We start from the raw sequence: 21,607 nt of genomic DNA, 5'->3' as shown, positions 1-21,607 counted from the left end.
TCTCAGGCCTCGTTGGTAACGCGGTGTCCATGAAACAATCATTTTATCAAAGTTTTATTTTTCACAGTTGGTAATTGTTCTACATGAGTACGTTTTAATCTTATTTGAATGAATGAGGTTTCAAAAATTGAGACTTTTACCAGTTTTCACTTATGTAAAAATGTGACTTCAACTCAAAACCAATCACGAATCCTGGGAATCGAGGTCCGGCGCCATCTCTTTGTCCAATTTATGTCACTTGTTGATCAATTCATAAAAAAATCCAGAAAAAATTCTTCGCGCACGAGTAAACGCCTTTAACTGTCACGTGATTATCGCAAGACACGAGCCTTTATTTCGTCACAGTCGCCGATCTGGCAACGAAAACAAACAACCCGTCAACCAAAATAATCATTTATTTAATTCAAGCGGTTTCCGGTTAATCGTTAACAGTGGCATGGTACCGACAACGTTTTAACCGATACATTGAGACTGGAAGATTGCATTGCAATTATCATTCACTGCCAAGAAACTAAAATGTTTGCGATCAACTTTTCTAACAGTTTTCCAGGAATTTATGGAAAATGGCTGACGAATCATTCCAAAGGGACAAGTTATGACAAAGCATGGTTTTAGGACCTATTCATTTGCTCAGGAACATAACTACAGGTTTTGTAAATCTTCAATATAAACAACATGACCCATGTAGCCTATGCTGATAGTAAAAAATTATTACAGCGCCGTTAACCTACACAAAAAAAACATTGTGTTTCCTAAGTGAGGATTATTAAATAGGTGAATAAATTCGCTGAGTTGGAATATTTATTTCCCACCAAACGGCGCCGCTGCAAAGACATCCCGGCTCACTTTCCCCATGTGAAATACATCAGGCAGACGTAGAGATTGTTTCCATAATCGTCCTCAATACAATATAACGAATGTAGCCGTGAAGACAACACTGTGGAGATGGGGATAAAAAAGTAAAAAACAACAACAATTAAACGGAGAAAAGTATATTACGTAAATCGTATGAGCTATGCGTACATTTCGAATAATTATTTTCAGTTGTCTGTTCGAATTTCACAACAAATCGTTTCAATCTTGTGACACTGTAAAACACTTTTCTGGTCTTGGCATTGTTAAAAAACTGATTCCTTATTTTCGTAAACGCACTTTTTGATGTGTTCATTAGTAACGATGCAAAACCAAACCCTGTTTATCAACATGTGAATTTAAAATAAACAAAAAGCAGTCTTTTCAAATGTGACAGGAAAAGTTTGCATGTTTGTTAACATCTTCATCTTTTTTATAATCTTTGATAATTTGTGAAACCAATGCCCCGCAATGTAAATAACTCGCCTACCTGAAAAACAATTACTTTTATTAAATACACAGAATAAGTTAACACACATTTACAAGCAGTAGTAGCTTACAAGTTTCTTGCTGTCAAATGCTCTTGTTTGTTTTGACATTGTTTAATGAAGAGCTGTTGGTCTGTAAAATATCGTCAGTAGAAGTTCAATTTACTTTGCTCCCATTGTTACATGTAGATACTTCAACCACCTCAAGGACGAGGCAGGCGTGTAACTATTTTTATGAGACGTGTCACCAAACCCGAGCATGTCACTATTATTAGTTGTGCACCTCACAAAAACAATATGATAGTTCATTTGAAGTCATTGTCCTATGATGGGTGTCATCTTATTCGTGTGCATCAGCCTTAAGCAATCAGTTATATGTCCAACCAACGTTCTTAACTACATCTCTTCCGTCACCTTTCTCTTTTGTCACAGAACTTGAAAGTTTTGCTGTAATATGAGCAATGACCAATGAGTTGTATTGTTCTCATTTCTCAAAGGCTTAATTTCCACTTATTTGACATCACGCAATACCACACATAAAGTGACACGCACCAACGGTGACATGCAACGTGACATGCTGAAATTTTGTGACACGTGAAGTGACATGCTTGAAAACAGTGACATATGTCACCGTGTGGCACGTGTCATGAAAACGGTTACAGCCACTGTTGTCACGGACGGGCGAAAAGGGATTTCCCCGGTTCATCGTGATATGGTTAAACTAGTGTTTCGGACATGCTTGTCAGAAATATCATTCTTTCTGAACTAAAATAGTTTTTAAGGTATTGTATAGAGGTATTTCAAAAACCAGCAATAGATCTTACATCAACGAAACGATTGTTTCGTTCCGACACACACGAACAAATTATTCCATTCATTGGCATGACGTTTTGCGTGTTGTGGCAAAGATTGTCGATAGGTCTGCAGCAATTAGTAAAAAAGGGAGGCGCCGTTTTCCTTCAATCTGTCCAAGGATTGTTGGATTCTTAAAGTCGACCTTGTGCGATGGATTCGCCACAATTTCGTTTTTGTTTCTCGTTTTCGCTGTTTAAAGTTTACTGTTGTGTCAGATTGTTATCAACTCCACTATGTGATGTATTGGGAAAGCCACGAGTTCAATGGTTTCTACATTGACCACATGCCTCAATAATTAACAGCTCAAAGCTGTCAATCAACTTGCAACCAGGGCTGTAACGTCATGATTATGGAAATATTTGAATACTGAGCAGGAAATCGGTCGTTAAGCTGTTGAAGAGGGAGATCGAGTGTCAAAATAAATATCTGCGGGAAAACAGAGCGGGAATTTCACACGAATTTTTTAACATTCCGCTACTTCCTTTTTGAAGAAGTCAACACCATTACAACATTCAGAGACTACTCGATCCTTTATTTACTCTTAATCATTCAATGCGCGAGTTCTACCCAACACACCGCTAATCGTGACGAACAATCAAAGAAAATTCATAAGGTTTGGTGATGAGCGAGACCATAAAAATTACCACTGAATCCTTATGTCTAAGTTGTCCGCTCCTAACTGGCTAAGTTTTAAACATCACCAACTGATAGATAACTTTTAGTGTCAAGCATGGCACGCATCATTATCATTGTTTGTCTTTGATTCCTTAATTTTGCTAGAATCCCGCCCTCTACTGAACATGGTCTTTCAATCACCAACACCAATTTATTAGGATTGGAAGTTGATGATTTGAAAACAGAACGTTTCCGATGTCGACCCGTTTAATTTTCCAGTTGACCAGCTGACTTCAATCGGAAACGTTCCCTTTTAAATTATTGTGTTTCCGAGTTGTTGGATAAAACACGAATGTTTTTAGCAGTGTTTGATGCGTGGGTCTCAATGTGTCAATATTACATCACTCTGGCATACGAGCGACGTGGGCTTCACCATTTAGATATTCGTATTTCCAACATAAAAAACCTTTAATTGACAAATGATGAGGAAAACCTTTTCAACGTTAGTAATGATTGAGAAATTTTAATGCATATAATAATTCATTTGACACAACGACGTCTTAATTTGCCAGGATGTTGACCAGACGTGGGCAAGAAAAATGGATCAGGAAATGCCAGTTATAAATGTCAGGTGGCAAAAAATCCATGTCATTTGTATAAAAATTTCTGTCTGTGTTTGGTTGCTGCCGAGATTTTGGAAATCATATCCAAACCTTAATTTGGAAAGTTGCATGTTTGCCAAATGGCTTTAAATGAACATGTTCCTATATAACATATATGTATGCGTTGTATGCGTTGTTCGGTTTTTCATGATTTGTTCTAAATGATCCTTCCACTGTTAGACACAGGGGTATGAGATTGTATGTGTTTTATCAGCTTCGCAAACCAACCTGTACTATATTTGGGATATGTTATAATACTGACAAGACGCTGCGGTGGCCGACAAAATGATGATTAAGATTGATATTAAAGTTCGTCACTGGCGTGCTTTGTCCGACGCATGCATGGCTCACCTTGCGACCACAATCGCGACTATTACGTCACAAATGTTTGCCCAACAACCAAAAAATATATGAAGAGGCAAACGCTCAAACCCAACATGCATTGACACCTACTGTGACGACATAAGGGTTGGTTGTTTGACGTCAGCGTTTTCTTTCCCTATTCTACAATCGCATACTTCCATTCAACGACAAATCGTCACAAACAAGCAAAGAAAACTCAAAAAGTTTGGTGATGAGTGAGTCCATATAAATTAACACTGAATCCGTATGTCTAAGTTGTCCGCTCGTAACTTGCTACGTTTTAATCGTCACCGCAACTCACAGATAACTTTTAGTGTCAAGCATGGCACGCATCATTATCACTGCTTGTCTTTGATTCCTTAATTTTGCTAGAGTCCCGCCCTCTACTGGACATGGTCTTTCAATCACCGACACCAATTTATTGGGATGGGAAGTTGATGATTTGATAACAGAACGTTTCCGATGTCGACTCGTTTAGTTTTCCAGTTGACCAGCTGACTTCAATCGGAAACTTTCCCTTTTAAATTATTGTGTTTTAGAGTTGTTGAATAGAACAAGAGTATTTTAGCAGTGTTTGATGCGTGCGTCTCAATGTGTCAATATCACAACATTCTGACACACGAGCGAGGTGGGCTTCACCATTAAAATATTCGTTTTTCCAACATAAAAACCCTTTAATTGACAAATGATGAGGAAAACCTTTTCAACGTTAGTAATGATTGTGAATTTTTAATGCATCTGATAATCCTTTGACACAACGACGTCTTAATTTGCCAGGATGTGGACCAGACGTGGGCAAGAAAATGGATTGGGAAATGCCAGTTATAAATGTCAGGTGGTAAAAAAAATACAAAATCAAAAAAAATACAAAGTATAAAAATGTCTGTCTACGTTTGGTTGCTGCCGAGATTTTGGAAATCATATCCAAACCTTAAATTTGGAAATTTGCTTACGTAGAGAAAGTGTTTTTAAATCTTTCAGAAAAACTTTCGTGGTATTGACAAATATTTTTGATGTAGGGTTGCAATATTTTGTTGTTGTTTTTTTTTTGCTAAAAAATTCTTCAAACTTGGAGCACGCACGAGAGTAAAATGACTTTGTCAATAATTACACAAATTAAAAACATTTTGTTTTGCAATTGTTGGTTGATCAGAGGGAGGATTTGAGACAGGGTTGGATTCGTCTTGTTGACTTCAGACTAAACATGGGAACAAGGTTTGTGAGACCAATGACCATATAGGAACATGACAATGTAAGATAGAAACTATTTGTGTTTTATCAGGTATTGGTTGAAGGTGGTTGTTGCTGGAATCATGATCTCACTCACTTCAGCTCAGAGTATGCATTTTGTTGTTACTTGAGTTTTTATTCAGCTACCGTTAAGGGTGACCCAATGGTAATCTCTCTCAGTTTATTAAAAGAAGGTTCGGTTGAAAAATGCTTCAGCAGCTTTGGACTGCGGCACTGATCTCTACAAGTAAAATCAAATAAATTTTGCACGAGAATTTCTATGCACACACGAACAATATGACGAACGAGGGCATAATCCACCAGCTTTAAACCAGGAATTTCCACCGATCCTTGAGGCATTTGTTATCGATTCGTGCGGGAAGAACAGAATATTCGATTAATTTACATAAAAAAAAAACAATTTAGGAATTTCCCACGTTTCATTCACGCAACAACGAACACAGTATGCAGACGCACTTCAGCTAGCGATATTTGTTGTTATTCCACTTTGTATTGGGGATGTCCCGTAGATAGGTTGGTTATTACAGATAAACATGAGTTAATCACAAACAACCATCGAGTGTTCTACGATTATTAGGTGAAGAGTAAGAAAAGCCCTCGGGTTCCAAGGCAAAGAGATTTTATGAGTTTTTGCTAAATTTAAATTTTAAATATCATTTACTTGGGGTTATATATGTTGACGAATGGTTTCAAAACGATTTACGTTCATGTGTTTTGTGCAGAGTTCACTTGCGATGATGGGAAGGAGGTGTGGGCTGGGTTGTTTTGTGAAGGTCGTTACCACGATTGCAGGGACGGTAGTGAGGAGAAACCAGCCAACTTTTCCACTTATCCTGAAAACCCAACCAGTCCTTACATGAGGTGAAAGCACTTAAATATTTTCCCTATATTCGTGTTAGCTGAGTTGTCCAAGAAGTAATGGACGAGCGAAAAACACCCAAGCAGTTTCAAGAACCAACATGTTGAGATATATTTCAATACAAATGAAGATAGCGGAATGACCACTCTGAAAAAATTCATTGCAACAAAAAACACATTTAACATAAAGGAACACTAGAGGCGCCCTAGGCTACGCATGCGTTCATGGTCGTTGGTTACGAAGTCTGCAAAATCCTTTTAAAATGGAGTAAACAACACAAAGGTGAAAATCTTTTTTGAAATAAACGCAATTATTGGACAAAGAAAAAAAAAGATTCCGTCCGCATTTAAGCGAATGTGACAGAATCCAGATCTTCACCAATTCTGCATGCGTTTGTTCTTCTACATTTGGTGCAAATCGATTTTGGATTCAAAAGTTCGTCCCTTTTGGAAAATGATGTTAAATACTTTCCGACACATTTCTCAAATGTCCCTCAATGCTTTTTTGAGATAGTCTTGATATTTAGTTCATTAAATATTGAAAATCTGTCATCTAAATTAGCGAACTTGCTGTAATGTACGCGTTAGAATAACTAAGTCAAGTTTTTTTGCCATGCAAATACACAGACAGCTCTTTTCGCAAATTCATCCTCTCATAACTTCTCCCCTTGACAGCCGTGAAGTTCGTGTTGGATGTCGACGGCTTGTGCTGTATAAACTGCTACTATGGTAAATACATATGTACAAATATCTGAAAGCTTAAAATAACTTCCTTCCAAATACTCATGACATGTTGTGACGCCTATAACACACGTGCTTTCAGTTTACCCCGTTGCTTTCCACTTCTTATGACGTCATAAACACTTACTGTGGTTACAATAGAGTGACGAGTTGGCAGCATTTAGTACAAGTTTGTTGGTCAAGGCCTTATAATGGCAAAACCTTGTTGCGTATATTGGTGTTACGCTTCTTAAAACAACGCTTTCCTAGGTCCTCGGGACACTGCGTTAACTACAAGCCTGTTCCCCTACGGTTTACCGCTTTCTTGCATAAAACCCTGTCCATACAAGTTCATGATACCAATATACAAATCCAGTGCTAAATATAACACACATGCTAAAAGCCAACAAAGAAAGGCACTATGATAGAAACACCCAACAGTGCCACGTAAGATGGACCTGGTGCTGCGCTACGAAATCAACGTGTGTGACTATTGCGTTCAAGACGATTATGTGAATTAAAATCTAAATTAACAAAAACATTGAATCAAGCGGGTGAATGGTGGAATATTGAAGGTGAAAAAAGTGACGTAAAAGAATGTAAACGTGAAAGCTTGTAAAAGGTCAAATAGGTGATAGCAAGTTCCTTTGCGCTACAACAGCCTTTTGCTTTTGTGTGCATTTTCCAACATCTGTATATTTTGTTATTGTAAAGTTTTAAGTTGTAGGTTGTGTATTGCCATTGTTACCGTCAATATTCTCCCCAGTACGAAACAACAATTTTCCCTTCACCACAGTGAATTTGTCGACTTCTTGTGACGTAATAAGCACCTATTATCTTACATGTAATGTCGAGACTGGAGTAACGTTAAGGCCGGTGTAATGTTGAGGCTGGTGTAACGTTGAGGCCAGTGTAATGTTGAGGCTGGGGTGTAACGTTGAGACTGGTGTAATGTTGAGGCTGGTGTAATGTTGAGGTCGGTGTAATGTTGAGGCTGGTGTAACGTTGAGGTTGGTGTAATGTTGAGGCTGGTGTAATGTTGAGGCTGGGGTGTAACGTTGAGACTGGTGTAATGTTGAGGCTGGTGTAATGTTGAGGTCGGTGTAATGATGAGGCTGGTGTAACGTTGATGTTGGTGTAATGTTGAGGCTGGTGTAATGTTGAGGCTGGGGTGTAACGTTGAGACTGGTGTAATGTTGAGGCTGGTGTAATGTTGAGGTCGGTGTAATGTTGAGGCTGGTGTAATGTTGAGATCGGTGTAATGTTGAGACTGGTGTAACGTTGAGGTTGGTGTAATGTTGAGGCTGGTGCAACGTTGAGGTCGGTGTAATGTTGAGACTGGTATAACGTTGAGGTTGGTGTAATGTTGAGGCTGGTGTAACGCTGAGGTCGGTGTAATGTTGAGACTGGTGTAACGTTGAGGTTGGTATAATGTTGAGGCTGGTGTAATGTTGAGGTTGGTGTAATGTTGAGGCTGGTGTAACGTTGAGGTTGGTATAATGTTGAGGCTGGTGTAACGTTGAGGTCGGTGTAATGTTGAGACTGGTGTAACGTTGAGGTTGGTGTAATGTTGAGGCTGGTGTAATGTTGAGGTCGGTGTAATGTTGAGGCTGTTGTAACGTTGAGGTTGGTGTAATGTTGAGGCTGGTGTAATGTTGAGGCTGGGGTGTAACGTTGAGACTGGTGTAATGTTGAGGTTGGTGTAACGTTGAGGTTGGTATAATGTTGAGGCTGGTGTAACGTTGAGGCTGGGGTGTAACGTTGAGACTGGTGTAATGTTGAGGTTGGTGTAATGTTGAGGCTGGTGTAACGTTGAGGTTGGTATAATGTTGAGGCTGGTGTAATGTTGAGGCTGGGGTGAAACGTTGAGACTGGTGTAGTGTTGAGGTCGGTGAAATTTTGAAGCTGGTGTAACGTTGAGGTTGGTATAATGTTGAGACTGGTGTAATGTTGAGGTCGGTGTAATGTTGAGGCTGGTGTAACGTTGAGGTTGGTGTAATGTTGAGGCTGGTGTAATGCTGAGGCTGGGATGTAACGTTGAGACTGGTGTAATGTTGAGGCTGGAGTAATGTTGAGGTCGGTGTAATGTTGAGGCTGGGGTGTAACGTTGAGACTGGTGTAATGTTGAGGCTGGTGTAACGTTGAGGTCGGTGTAATGTTGAGGCTGGGGTGTAACGTTGAGGTTGGTGTAATGTTGAGGTCGGTGTAATGTTGAGGCTGGTGTAACGTTGAGGTTGGTATAATGTTGAGGCTGGTGTAACGTTGAGACTGGTGTAACGTTGAGACTGGTGTAATGTTGAGGTCGGTGTAATGTTGAGGCTGGTGTAACGTTGAGGTTGGTATAACGTTGAAGCTGGGGTGTAACGTTGAGGTTGATGTAATGTTGAGGCTGGTGTAGCGTTGAGGCCGGTGTAACGTTGAGGCCGGTGTAATGTTGAGGCTGGTGTAATGTTGAGGCTGGTGTAATGTTGAAGCTGGTGTAACGTTGAGACTGGTGTAATGTTGAGGTCGGTGTAATGTTGAGGCTGGTGTAACGTTGAGGTTGGTATAATGTTGAGGCTGGGGTGTAACGTTGAAACTGGTGTAATTTTGAGGCTGGAGTAACGTTGAGGTCGGTATAATGTTGAGGCTGGTGTAATGATGAGGTCGGTGTAACGTTGAGGCTGGTGTAACGTTGAGGTTGGTGTAATGTTGAGGCTGGTGTAATGTTGAGGCTGGGGTGTAACGTTGAGGCCAGAGTAACGATGAGGTCGGTGTAATGTTGAGGTCGGTGTAATGTTGAGGCTGGTGTAACGTTGAGGTTGGTGTAATGTTGAGGCTGGTGTAATGTTGAGGTCGGTGTAATGTTGAGGCTGGTGTAACGTTGAGGTTGGTGTAATGTTGAGGCTGGTGTAATGTTGAGGTTGGTGTAATGTTGAGGTCGGTGTAATGTTGAGGTCGGTGTAATGTTGAGGTCGGTGTAATGTTGAAGCTGGTGTAATGTTGAGGTCGGTGTAATGTTGAGGCTGGTGTAACGTTGAGGTTGGTGTAATGTTTAGGCTGGTGTAATGTTGAGGTTGGTGTAATGTTGAGGCTGGTGTAATGTTGAGGTTGGTGTAATGTTGAGGTCGGTGTAATGTTGAGGTCGGTGTAATGTTGAGGTCGGTGTAATGTTGGGGTCGGTGTAATGTTGAGGTCGGTGTAATGTTGAGGCTGGAGTAACGTTGAGGTCGGTATAATGTTGAGGCTGGTGTAATGTTGAGGTCGGTGTAATGTTGAGGCTGGTGTAACGTTGAGGTTGGTGTAATGTTGAGGCTGGTGTAATGTTGAGGTCGGTGTAATGTTGAGGCTGGTGTAACGTTGAGGTTGGTGTAATGTTGAGGCTGGTGTAATGTTGAGGTCGGTGTAATGTTGAGGCTGGTGTAACGTTGAGGTTGGTATAATGTTGAGGCTGGTGTAATGTTGAGGTCGGTGTAATGTTGAGGCTGGTGTAACGTTGAGGTTGGTGTAATGTTGAGGCTGGTGTAATGTTGAGGTCGGTGTAATGTTGAGACTGGTGTAACGTTGAGGTTGGTGTAATGTTGAGGCTGGTGTAATGTTGAGGTCGGTGTAATGTTGTGGCTGGTGTAACGTTGAGGTTGGTGTAATGTTGAGGCTGGTGTAATGTTGAGGCTGGGGTGTAACGTTGAGACTGGTGTAATCTTGAGGTCGGTGTAATGTTGAGGCTGGTGTAACGTTGAGGTTGGTATAATGTTGAGGCTGGTGTAATGTTGAGGTCGGTGTAATGTTGAGGCTGGGGTGTAACGATGAGGTTGGTTTAAAGTTGAGACTGGTGTAATGTTGAGGTCGGTGTAATGTTGAGGCTGATGTAACGTTGAGGTTGGTATAATGTTGAGGCTGGTGTTATGTTGAGGTCGGTGTAATGTTGAGGCTGGGGTGTAACGTTGAGGTCGGTGCAATGTTGAGACTGGTGTAACGTTGAGGTTGGTGTAATGTTGAGGCTGATGTAACGTTGAGGCTGGTGTAATGTTGAGGTCGGTGTAATGTTGAGGTAGGTGTAATGTTGAGGCTGGTGTAATGTTGAGGTCGGTGTAATGTTTAGACTGGTGTAACGTTGAGGTTGGTGTAATGTTGAGGCTGGTGTAACGTTGAGGTCGGTGTAATGTTGAGACTGGTGTAACGTTGAGGTTGGTGTAATGTTGAGGCTGGTGTAACGCTGAGGTCGGTGTAATGTTGAGACTTGTGTAACGTTGAGGTTGGTATAATGTTGAGGCTGGTGTAATGTTGAGGTCGGTGTAATGTTGAGGCTGGTGTAACGTTGAGGTTGGTATAATGTTGAGGCTGGTGTAACGTTGAGGTCGGTGTAATGTTGAGACTGGTTTAACGTTGAGGTTGGTGTAATGTTGAGGCTGGTGTAATGTTGAGGTCGGTGTAATGTTGAGGCTGGTGTATAACGTTGAGGTTGGTGTAATGTTGTGGCTGGTGTAATGTTGAGGCTGGGGTGTAACGTTGAGACTGGTGTAATGTTGAGGCTGGTGTAATGCTGAGGCTGGTGTAACGTTGAGTTTGGTATAATGTTGAGGCTGGTGTAACGTTCAGGCTGGGGTGTAACGTTGAGACTGGTGTAATGTTGAGGTCGGTGTAATGTTGAGGCTGGTGTAACGTTGAGGTTGGTATAATGTTGAGGCTGGTGTAATGTTGAGGCTGGGGTGTAACGTTGAGACTGGTGTAGTGTTGAGGTCGGTGAAATTTTGAGGCTGGTGTAACGTTGAGGTTGGTATAATGTTGAGGCTGGTGTAATGTTGAGGTCGGTGTAATGTTGAGGCTGGGGTGTAACGTTGAGACAGGTGTAATGTTGAGGTCGGTGTAATGTTGAGGCTGGTGTAACGTTGAGGTTGGTATAATGTTGAGGCTGGTGTAATGTTGAGGTCGGTGTAATGTTGAGGCTGGTGTAACGTTGAGGTTGGTATAATGTTGAGGCTGGGGTTTAACGTTGAGGTTGGTATAATGTTGAGGCTGGGGTGTAACGTTGAGGTCGGTGTAATGTTGAGGCTGGTGTAAAGTTGAGGTTGGTATAATGTTGAGGCTGGTGTAACGTTGAGGTTGGTGTAATGTTGAGGCTGGTGTAACGTTGAGGTTGGTATAATGTTGAGGCTGGTGTAATGTTGAGGCTATGGAGTAACGTTGAGGCCGGTGTAATCTTGAGTCAGGTGTAATGTTGAGGCTGGTGTAATGTTGAGGCTGGTGTAATGTTGAGGCAGGTGTAACGTTGAGGCCGGTGTAATGTTGAGGCTGGTGTAATGTTGAGGCTGGTGTAACGTTGAAGCCGTTGTAATGTTGAGGCTGGTGTAATGTTGAGCCTGGTGTAATGTTGAGGCTGGTGTAACGATGAGGCCGGTGTAATGTTGAGGCTGGTGTAACGTTGAGGCCGGAGTAACGTTGAGGCCGGTGTAATGTTGAGGCTGGTGTAATGTTGAGGCTGGTGTAATGAACCTATATGTGGTTTTAATATTCTTTTTGAATAGGTGTGGTCAGAAAATCTTTTAAAATAGCAACTTAGGAAGTGATTTCGAAACTGTCGAAATATACGTGCATATTAAACTTGACCGACCTTATGCTATCAGTTGGAGAACTGTAAGGTGGTTTGAGAAAGGGCTAGAATTCTACAGTTATTCACACATCAACTTCCAACCTTATACCCAGTCGTGCATGACTAGTTGGCATTAATCTGGTTTATTTTAAACCAAACCTAATATATACGGAAGATACTTTTACACCGGGTCACAAAGTTTTTCCAAACTTGGCCCACAACATATGTAGAATACAAATCTTTGTGAATTTTAATGATTAGCCGTGAACAGGGCAACCACCTGTTATTTTTGTTCATATATTTAAGTTAAAATACTACCCGAAATCGTAACTTTAATATTCGCACAGATTTCTATGTTACATGGGCTTATATGTGGATCAAGTTTGGAAAAAAACTTTGTGATCCGATGTAAAAGTATCTTCCAATACATACAGATTGTGAGCCATTTAGAAACACAATGTGTCGCGAAACTATTGTTATATGACGTAATACATTACTTTTGTTACAGTTGCGACAACAAGCTTGACTTCTACGATTCAAACAAAGTATGCGCCTTAAGATTGACGGAGTTTTGCAAAGGAATAATCCAATGTGTTGGAAAAACATTGTGTGACATCTGCCCCTCCCACTTCCAGTCCCGTTCGACTGTTTGTGATGGCGATCCTTGCAATGACTGTCCAGCTTTCCAACACTGGAATAATGGACATGGATTCAAATGTGTTCGGAATGGCAGGAATTGCAATCTTCCGCAGATGTTTCTATGGGACGGCATTGCCGATTGTGATGATAAATCTGATTTGTGTTACACCTCGGAGAATGGAGATGTCAGGTATTTTGTTTTTCATTGTGTTTTGTATATGCGTACTTGCCAGCACTGACCCAGACTTCCATCTCTCTCTGTATTCCTGATCTTACGATATATCACATTTTCTTATCAACGCCATTGGATAGGTGTCTCTACGGGCGTCACTCTTCCTATTGCAGTGAAAACGAAAAAAACTTAAACGCAGATAAATATAGTTTTAGTCAAAGGAGTTTTGTTGTTTTTATTAAAGGTTGTAAATGTTAAAAAAGAACGGCGATAACTGCTTGCTTGTTGCAAAAATTGCATCAATCAAAAAATTTGTTATTGCAGAGATATTCGTAATTCTTCATCTATGAACGAACGATTGTGTTTCCAATGTACAAATGACCCCATGATCATCTCAAGTTCAAGTGTTTGTGATGACGTCATAGATTGCCCTGATATGAGTGATGAATGCGGTTGTAATGGGAATTTCCCTCAGCAGTGCAGCCATAACAATAAAGGGTATTTTGGGTAGTTTTGAAAAGACCTTTTATTTCGTTGATGCAAATAAACTATTAATTTTATTTAGTTCAAAACCACGTTGTAATTGTTTCGACAATAATGGAGTCTGTTACAACACAATGGATCAAACCAACATTTCCTGCAACTCAAAAAATGAAATCTGCGACAAGCTTGCTCATTGTTTGGGGAGTTCCCCATGTGAGTATATCTGCCCCTCCCACTTCAAGTGTCCGAATTCAGCTTGTTGGGAACGTTCGACTGTTTGTGATGGCGATCCTTGCAATGACTGTCCAGCTTTCCAACACTGGAATAATGGACATGGATTCAAATGTGTTCGTAATGGCAGAAATTGCAATCTTCCGCAAATGTTTCTATGGGACGGCATTGCCGATTGTGATGATAAATCTGATTTGTGTTACACCTCGGAGAATGGAGACGCCAGGTGATAACATTTTTACACCGTTGCGTTATCTTTGTGTTGTAATGTATTTGTCGGTTAATTCTGTCATGGTATTACGAATTTACAAATACATAGTACGTTTTTTATTTACACTTTGCTACAGCAATATGACAATTCCGCTCTTATTTATCAGACATGGAATATATTTTTCTATAGGGATGTTCGCAGTTCTCACACATTTAATCATCGGTTATGCTTCCAGTGTACAAACGACCCCATGATCATATCAAGGTCAAGTGTCTGTGATGACGTCATTGATTGCCCTGATAAAAGTGACGAATGTTTTTGTCAATCTGGGAAAATCAAGTGCGGCAAGTTTCATTAGTGAGTGAAGAAAGATTTGTTTAATCTTGGCGTTGCGAAAATCGACATTTAATTAGTGGGAACTTCGTGTTGCGATATTGTATAATGGTTACAAATCAAGATAGCCTTGTTAAGTGAGTGCGGTGCAAACGCTATGGACGGAGTCAGTAACAAACAACCTAAACACGTCGGCAAGTGACGTTTTATGCAGCATGCTTCCCCAAAACAAGATATTTTAAAATTTATTTTCGTTTTATCTCGTGAATGCTTTCTCAGTTATCCGGTAAGTTTAAGTGTATTATCCGGCTGGTTCCGGGTACCGTAACTTGGTCGGACATCAATTGAATGTGGGGCAATTACATAATATACAGAAGCATTAAGTCGAATGAGTGAAAAATCCTTGTCTAAGAGCGTCTTGTGATGCAGAACTGAGTTTCACAAAACTGTGCCAGATATTATTCCTTGTTTGGTCGCGGTTTTATTTTTCCAGTCTTTTTTGTGAAATTTGAATCTCGGAAAAATAGGTCTCGTTTAGCACAAAGTTTACAAATCGTCTGACTTGAACACACATAAAGTTCATACAAGCAACTATGTAGATATTTTGTCAAATCAGATTCTACACTTGATCAGTCTTAACCTTTTTTGAACGCTGCCTATACTCATTTTGATGATGATGATGATGATGATCAACGTCATTTTAAGCGATTACTTTTAAAAGAGATGAGTAAATGGATTCAACCGGAAAGTTCTGCAACAAAATTAATTGAAAAATGCAATTGGAAAAGTTATAAGTTCGCTGTTTTTGCTATAAGAAAATTCCAATGATAGAGATTATTCGTTGTTCGCATAATGACGAAATTTTGCCTCCGTTGAATCTCTTCCGCCATTAACCAAAGTAAAGGTTTTACATCACCAATAAAAATGTTGTTGGGTGCAAACATCACAAAGCTGCTATCAATGCAACTTTCACTTGTAGCAAAACTAACGCATTCCAGAACACTTACGAAAAGTGCGTGAAATAATAACGCGCACGACACCAACAAAGTCCATGTATAGTTGTATGCAGCCGGAATATTTAATTATAAAATAAACACGAAACATCCAAATATTTTCAGTGTTGATGAGGAAGTGAAGAACGACTGCTCAACAACAACAACAACCAACTATATGCAGGGGGAGTGGTGGTGTTTCGTAAGTGAGAATGCATAACTTATTATTTATTCGGAAGTCAGTTTATATAAAGTAATGAAGACTCGGTTGTTTACGTTCCTTTGACCTCCATCAAAGCAGTGTATTGTGGTGGAGTGTAACGCAGCGGATATGTTGCCTTCTTTCTTATGTTCTCTCGCTTTTTGTTATGCGTTCCTGCTTTGCGTTAGTTTTACACACACGCTCGGAGAATAAACAGTAGCTTGGCTTAGTGGTGACCCCGACCTATCAAAAACGTTAAATTATTTGATTTGCATATTGAACAACAGCAGAACAGAAGGCAGCAGCAGTCAGGCTGACTACTTTTTGGACGGCGCTGTCAACAGTTTGGTTTCAGCAAGCAGAGGAACAATTTGTTCTTCGCAATATTTTGAGCGACACAACAAAGTATTTTCATGTGGTCGCATCTAAAGATCCGCCAACCGCCGTTCGCTTAATCCAGTGGTTCCCAACCTTTTTTGTTACGTTCCTCCCTTTGCCCATTTTGGAACTATTCATTCCTCCCCATATTACTAAAAACTTAATCTTTGCTAAATATTTTGCACCTATCTGAAGAAGATATTTAGTGCGGTAACATTTTCAATGTAAAAAAAATTTAAAGTTTTTATGAAATTCCTCCCATGAACTCATGAAATTCCTACCTAGTTGGGAACCACTGGCTTCATCAAAGTGCTGGAAAAACCACCGCAAGAGGATCGCTATGAAACAATGAAGGAACGTTTATTAGAGACAACGCAGAAATATTACCATGTTTCCGCATAGCAGGGTAGGATCGCCCAATGCGCTGGCCCTTTATATTTGGCGATCTCAGCTCTCGCATTTTGTTTCAAAGCCTAAACGTGGAACTAACAGGCGCCTATGCTTCTATCATAAGTGAATTGAAAAGAAAGCTCGCCAGTGTTGCCCACCTTGTGATTTTCAGGGAAACGATTCAGCCTGCATGAGTAGCAGCCTGTTTTACCTATGGGACAAAACGTCTGAAAGGAATTTTTTGGTTGATACAGAAGCTGGAACGCAGACTAAATAAGCAAGGTAAAATCCTTGTAGTTGCTAACGCAAGCAACATTCGAACGTACTGAACACGTTTTGCTCTGATGCACTTTCCCACTGGCAAATTTAAATGGAAATTTGTACTGGCGGACGTTTCCAAGCCTCTTCTTGGCTCTTACTTTATTGGCGCTCAACGTTTTCTGGTTGATGTAATACGCCGCCGTTTAATCAGCGCACAGACTTTTGCAAGCGTTACCATCAACAAAACGAAGCAATGCCTCTCCTGCTAAATGTAGTTGCTACCTATACGCCCGTTGGCTTGCCGAATTTTCCTCCTTGACCACGCCGCACTTCTCCCACTCCTCCCCTAAGCATTGTGTGAAACACCACATCGTGACTTACCAGTCCACGCACATATAAGTCAACAGAAATTTTGAGCATCACAAACGATGTTTATCCGTTTACTTATTCTGAACTTTCATTTTTTTTCGATTGTGATTTTAATCGGTTGATCTGTTTAACATCTTTGCTGTGTAATCTATACTGAAGTTTGGATTAGTAAAGCCTTTAAGTTTGGGGTAAAGAAAATATATGAGGTTGGAAACGTGATTACTACGAATAAACTAGATTATTGCGCAATCATCCAAGACACGTAATTCTAAGAAAACATATATTTCGTACTTAGAACATCATCAGTATTCTTAAAACAACAAACATACAACAAGTGAAAACATTAAAATCAAACACACACATCCAGCAGGCAGTAGAATGTACTTAATTTTCAGCACGAAATAATAACAGAAGCAGAGCAGCAGTTAGCGTTGTTAACGAAACCTTATGTAACAACCACGAAATCCTGACAAGCCTTACAATAACTAATAAAAAAAATCGTTTAAAATAATAACAAAGCATTATTTCCAGCATGAGCAACAAATCGTTCGCTCAAAAACATACCAGGAACCACGTGATGTGTTTTATGTAGAATTTGTTGGGGGGGAGGAGGATCGACAACAAACAATTGTGTGATGGGAGGCGGGATTGCAGAGGTCAGATCTACAATACTGAGACATATCAACAATTCGACCACGATGAAGATCCTCAACTTTGCAAACATCGGAAATACTGCGACACAAAAGACGGACTTCTCAATATTCCTATGTCCAAAGTATGCGACGGTTTCATCGATTGCAAGTATGAAAGTGACGAATATCCAGAACAAAACTGCACAAAGGAAGGAAGATTCTACTGTCCAGCGTTGAACGGAACTAAAGTAAAAATATCCGTTGCTGACTACATTGCAGTTTATATTTCCTGTTCTAATGTTTTAATAACAACTAATTTCCATTGTTGATTAGAACTGAAGAGATTTTTTATTACTTGATTTCCAACATTAATTATCTCTTTACTATTATGTATTGTTGCGCACAATACCCATTATTTATTCACAATGATGTCAACAACGTCAGTTAAATACATGCTTTACTAATAACTTTTACAATTCCATATCATTTGTGTCGTTGTGACAGAAACAAAAACAAAATGTTTCATAAACATTAGATTTCTGTCAACGAGTCGGATTTTTGTGACTTCACAATTAACTGCGATGATCAAAGTGACGAAATAAACTGCACAAAGGATGGAAGGTTTTATTGCGAAAACAAAGATCCATTGTTCGTTAAGAAGGAGAAGGTAAACCCATATTAGTGATTTAAAATAATTGTATTTACTTGAATCTTTCTGCCATCCGTTAAGTTTATGAAAAGTTTGTTGTAGTCTGCTCACCAATTAAACATCAAACAATAATTTCGAAACATGAGTTTATATACCGAATTAAAACGTTTTCTTATATTTTCAAAGTTTTCTTAATTTACAGAAGTTCAATGGAGTCGGCGACTGCTCTGATTGGTCAGACGAGTGCCCAACAAACACAAAAGTGATCAACGAAAACATATTTTCATCACGATACGAGTTGATTGCAAACCCATTTCTACGAGCCATTGTGTGGATAATGGGGATGCTCGCCATTGCCGGAAATTTGGTAAATTAAACTGAGTTTGTTTTGTCTTGGTTGCACAATAAGAACACGTGTTATATTCCTTTAATTTGTTTTGAGGTTGTCATGGTAATGGAAGGCAAAACGTTGGCGACGACAGAATCACAATCTGCTGCATTTCGCACAAACCATCTGCTCGTTTTGAATCTATCCGTTTCCGATCTACTCATGGGAGTTTATCTGATCATGCTGGGTGCCGCTGGTGTCAGATACTCCGGAAATTATTGCGCCAATGACCTTTTTTGGAGATCAAGCGGAAGTTGCACCACAATGGGGGTATTGGTTTTGCTTTCAAGCGAAACATCGGTGTTTACAATGGTTTTGTTGACCATATTCCGACTGTATGCTGTGAAAAACGTAAGTGAAACAATTGCATTTGGTTAAGTCAGCTATTGCAAACTTCGTTGAACCGGTTGCCCCATCATTGTTGAAATAACTCAGTTTTGCCCAATTCGGGAATAAAGAAATGGAAAACAATTATCAGTTTAACGGGATTCACACTACATTCCGCGTCCCTCTATTTGGAAGGACCGCTCAGCTTACTAACTTTCACTTTTGCTTCAGCCATTCGATGCATCCTTGAAACCGGAATTGAAAACTGTCATCCTTACCATTATCCTCTCCTGGGCATTCTCGTTTACAATTGCTTTTATTCCACTCACAACTCAACTTCAACATTGGTTTGAAACGAAAGCTTTGATGAATGAGAATCCGTTTTTTGGCAATGTTGCAGTCGACTTTTCTAGTAAGATATTGTCGTAGATGTTGGTGGTAAAACCAGTTTCGAATGACACTAGCGCTGTGTATACAGGCATGAATAACTTCGTGGATCGATTTGTAACTTTCCAACACAACTTCACAAGCAACGATTCCCAAGTACTCAATACTGCCCTCATGCGAGTAAATGATGCTAATTCTTGGATGGATTTTATGGATATTCTTGAGGATTACAATTACACTGAGTTATTTGATATTTCCGGATATTTGGTGTAAGTTTTTATTCGCGCAAAATCTTCAATTTTATCGCCATAAAATTGTTTATGTGTAGATATTACAGCAGCAGCAGTGTTTGCATCAGCAAACTGTATGTAACGACCAACGACAAGGCATGGGGATATTCAATCGCCATTATTACTCTTAACTTCCTGGCCTTCGTGTTCGTGTCAATTACGTATTTTTGGATTTATAAGAAGACAACTGCCAGTGCCAGGAAAGTGAACGAGAGACCAAGAGATGGAAGGGCTGCAACACAAAACAAAGGTAAGCACATTCGAATTTGCAGACATATTATACCATTAATGCTGTTTGTTTCTGCAGAAATGCAAAAGAAAATTCTTCGACTGATAATTACCGATTTTCTCTGCTGGGTTCCAATTTCCATTATGTCATTTTTAAACATCGGTGGAGTTCCTATGCCTCCAGTGATGTACGCTGTGTCAGCAATTATCCTACTCCCCATCAACAGCTCTCTAAATCCCCTCATCTACTCCAACGCACCGAAACTGCTTTATGATAGAGTCCGGGATGGTCTACGTGCCGTTTTCAGACGTCAACCACAGGAAGAGCAACAGGAAAATGTGGTTGTGGTTGCTAACCGACAAAACTTACATGTGGTTGAAGCAGAAACCGTTCTGTAAATAAACCTTGCATTTAGTTTGTGGAAAATGTGTTTTTTCCTGGCATCGAATGGATAGAACACCGAACCTTTTTTTGACGTCACGCGTACCTTCTTTGTGTAGAATACTATTTAGTTTGTGATTGCAAAGTAATTCCAACATAAAACTGATACTTTAAGTGACATCTTTCCATTTAAAAACCTCACAAGTAGGACAAAGTAACATCTTTGACGTCAGACCCAAACGAAAGAACGAAAATACTTAAATTTTGGTTGGAGTACGCACTCCGTTTGCTTAGTTTGGTTTTTAGTTGTATTTTGTGGGTCTTCATTTTAAGTACCATAGTATGAGTCACGTGAAAAGTTGATCTGACTCGTCGTCCACGTCACACGTCATCCAACACATGGACACTCTTATTATGTGTGAGTGTTGGAACGCTTGACATCAACTTGGGACATTGTAATGATGCGGTGATTCCCCTTACTTCCAGTGGCTTCCTTACTACATTTTGTCTCTGGATCAACGTTTACTTGTAAATATGATGTTATGATGTTGGAAACATTCCAGCATGCAATCAACTCATGGAATACAAACTATCGGCAGAGGGAAATATATTCTGCTACCTTCAAATATCACCAAAAAAAGTTTAAAACACCCCCCTCAAAAAATACATAAACCTCGCCCTGTGTATTCTGTATATCATTGATAAATATGTTTTACTGCTTCTTTTTCTTTTTACAAAATTCAAAAATTCTTTTTACAAAATTCTTTTTGTAAATCACATCACAATTCACATTCCATCGTTAACATTGCATCAAATGTCCAGATGCAAGATTTTTCGTTTAAAGTTTTTTTTTCTAACAATCAATTATTGTTTGGCATTCAATATCAACTGGTACGTTGGCTAATTTAAACTTTCATCAAAATTTAATCGTTTTTTTGAATGTTTGCTGATTGCGCATATTTTGTGCTACTTGTTGTTGTTATCAATAAACACAGTGTTGAGAGGGTAAAAGTGTGTGTATTCTTGAACTTGTGAATTCTGATGAGGTACAAGTTGCAACCACACTTCATGAGTTTGTTGAGCATTTCCTCACTTGTTTGAATTGTCGTCATGGCGAAAATAAAACAGGTTCTTTCCTGTGTTTGATCGCTAAGCAACTATACCCGTGTTTCGCCCTCAACAAACCTTCTCGACAAGCTATGGTTACGTTCGAGAAAAAAACGGGGATAATTGTTTGCGCTATATCAACGTTACCTACCTCTTGTTGTCGCTTTACGTCTATTGTTATGAATGATGCAGCTTCAATGAACAGTAAAAAAATAACTCCCTGTGGGCGATCGAGTGCGCCGAGCCGAACGACAAATATCTGTCGGAATGAGTTAATTTGTTGCATACTCTTGTGGAAAGGTTGGCCGCTCTTCTCTTCGAAC

The 21,607-nt window shown here is 39.8% G+C and overlaps 1 protein-coding gene across 1 annotated transcript; it reads left to right on the top strand.

Moving 5' to 3' along the window:
* Positions 1-12,985: 12,985 nt before the first annotated feature.
* Positions 12,986-20,194, top strand: LOC145895949 (uncharacterized). The gene is made up of 14 exons (XM_082984718.1): positions 12,986-13,062; positions 13,369-13,542; positions 13,610-13,984; positions 14,159-14,326; positions 14,582-14,588; positions 15,419-15,496; positions 17,487-17,774; positions 18,062-18,193; positions 18,378-18,542; positions 18,618-18,914; positions 19,122-19,302; positions 19,369-19,546; positions 19,606-19,817; positions 19,875-20,194. Exons 1-14 carry the CDS (start codon positions 12,986-12,988, stop codon positions 20,192-20,194), a joined length of 2,652 nt encoding a protein of 883 aa, XP_082840844.1.
* The last annotated feature ends 1,413 nt before the right edge of the window (positions 20,195-21,607 follow it).

Source organism: Ascidia mentula, chromosome 3, assembly GCF_947561715.1.
Source record: "Ascidia mentula chromosome 3, kaAscMent1.1, whole genome shotgun sequence".
Taxonomy (NCBI): Eukaryota; Metazoa; Chordata; class Ascidiacea; order Phlebobranchia; family Ascidiidae; genus Ascidia; species Ascidia mentula.
This window is presented reverse-complemented; position numbering and strand designations above follow the sequence as displayed.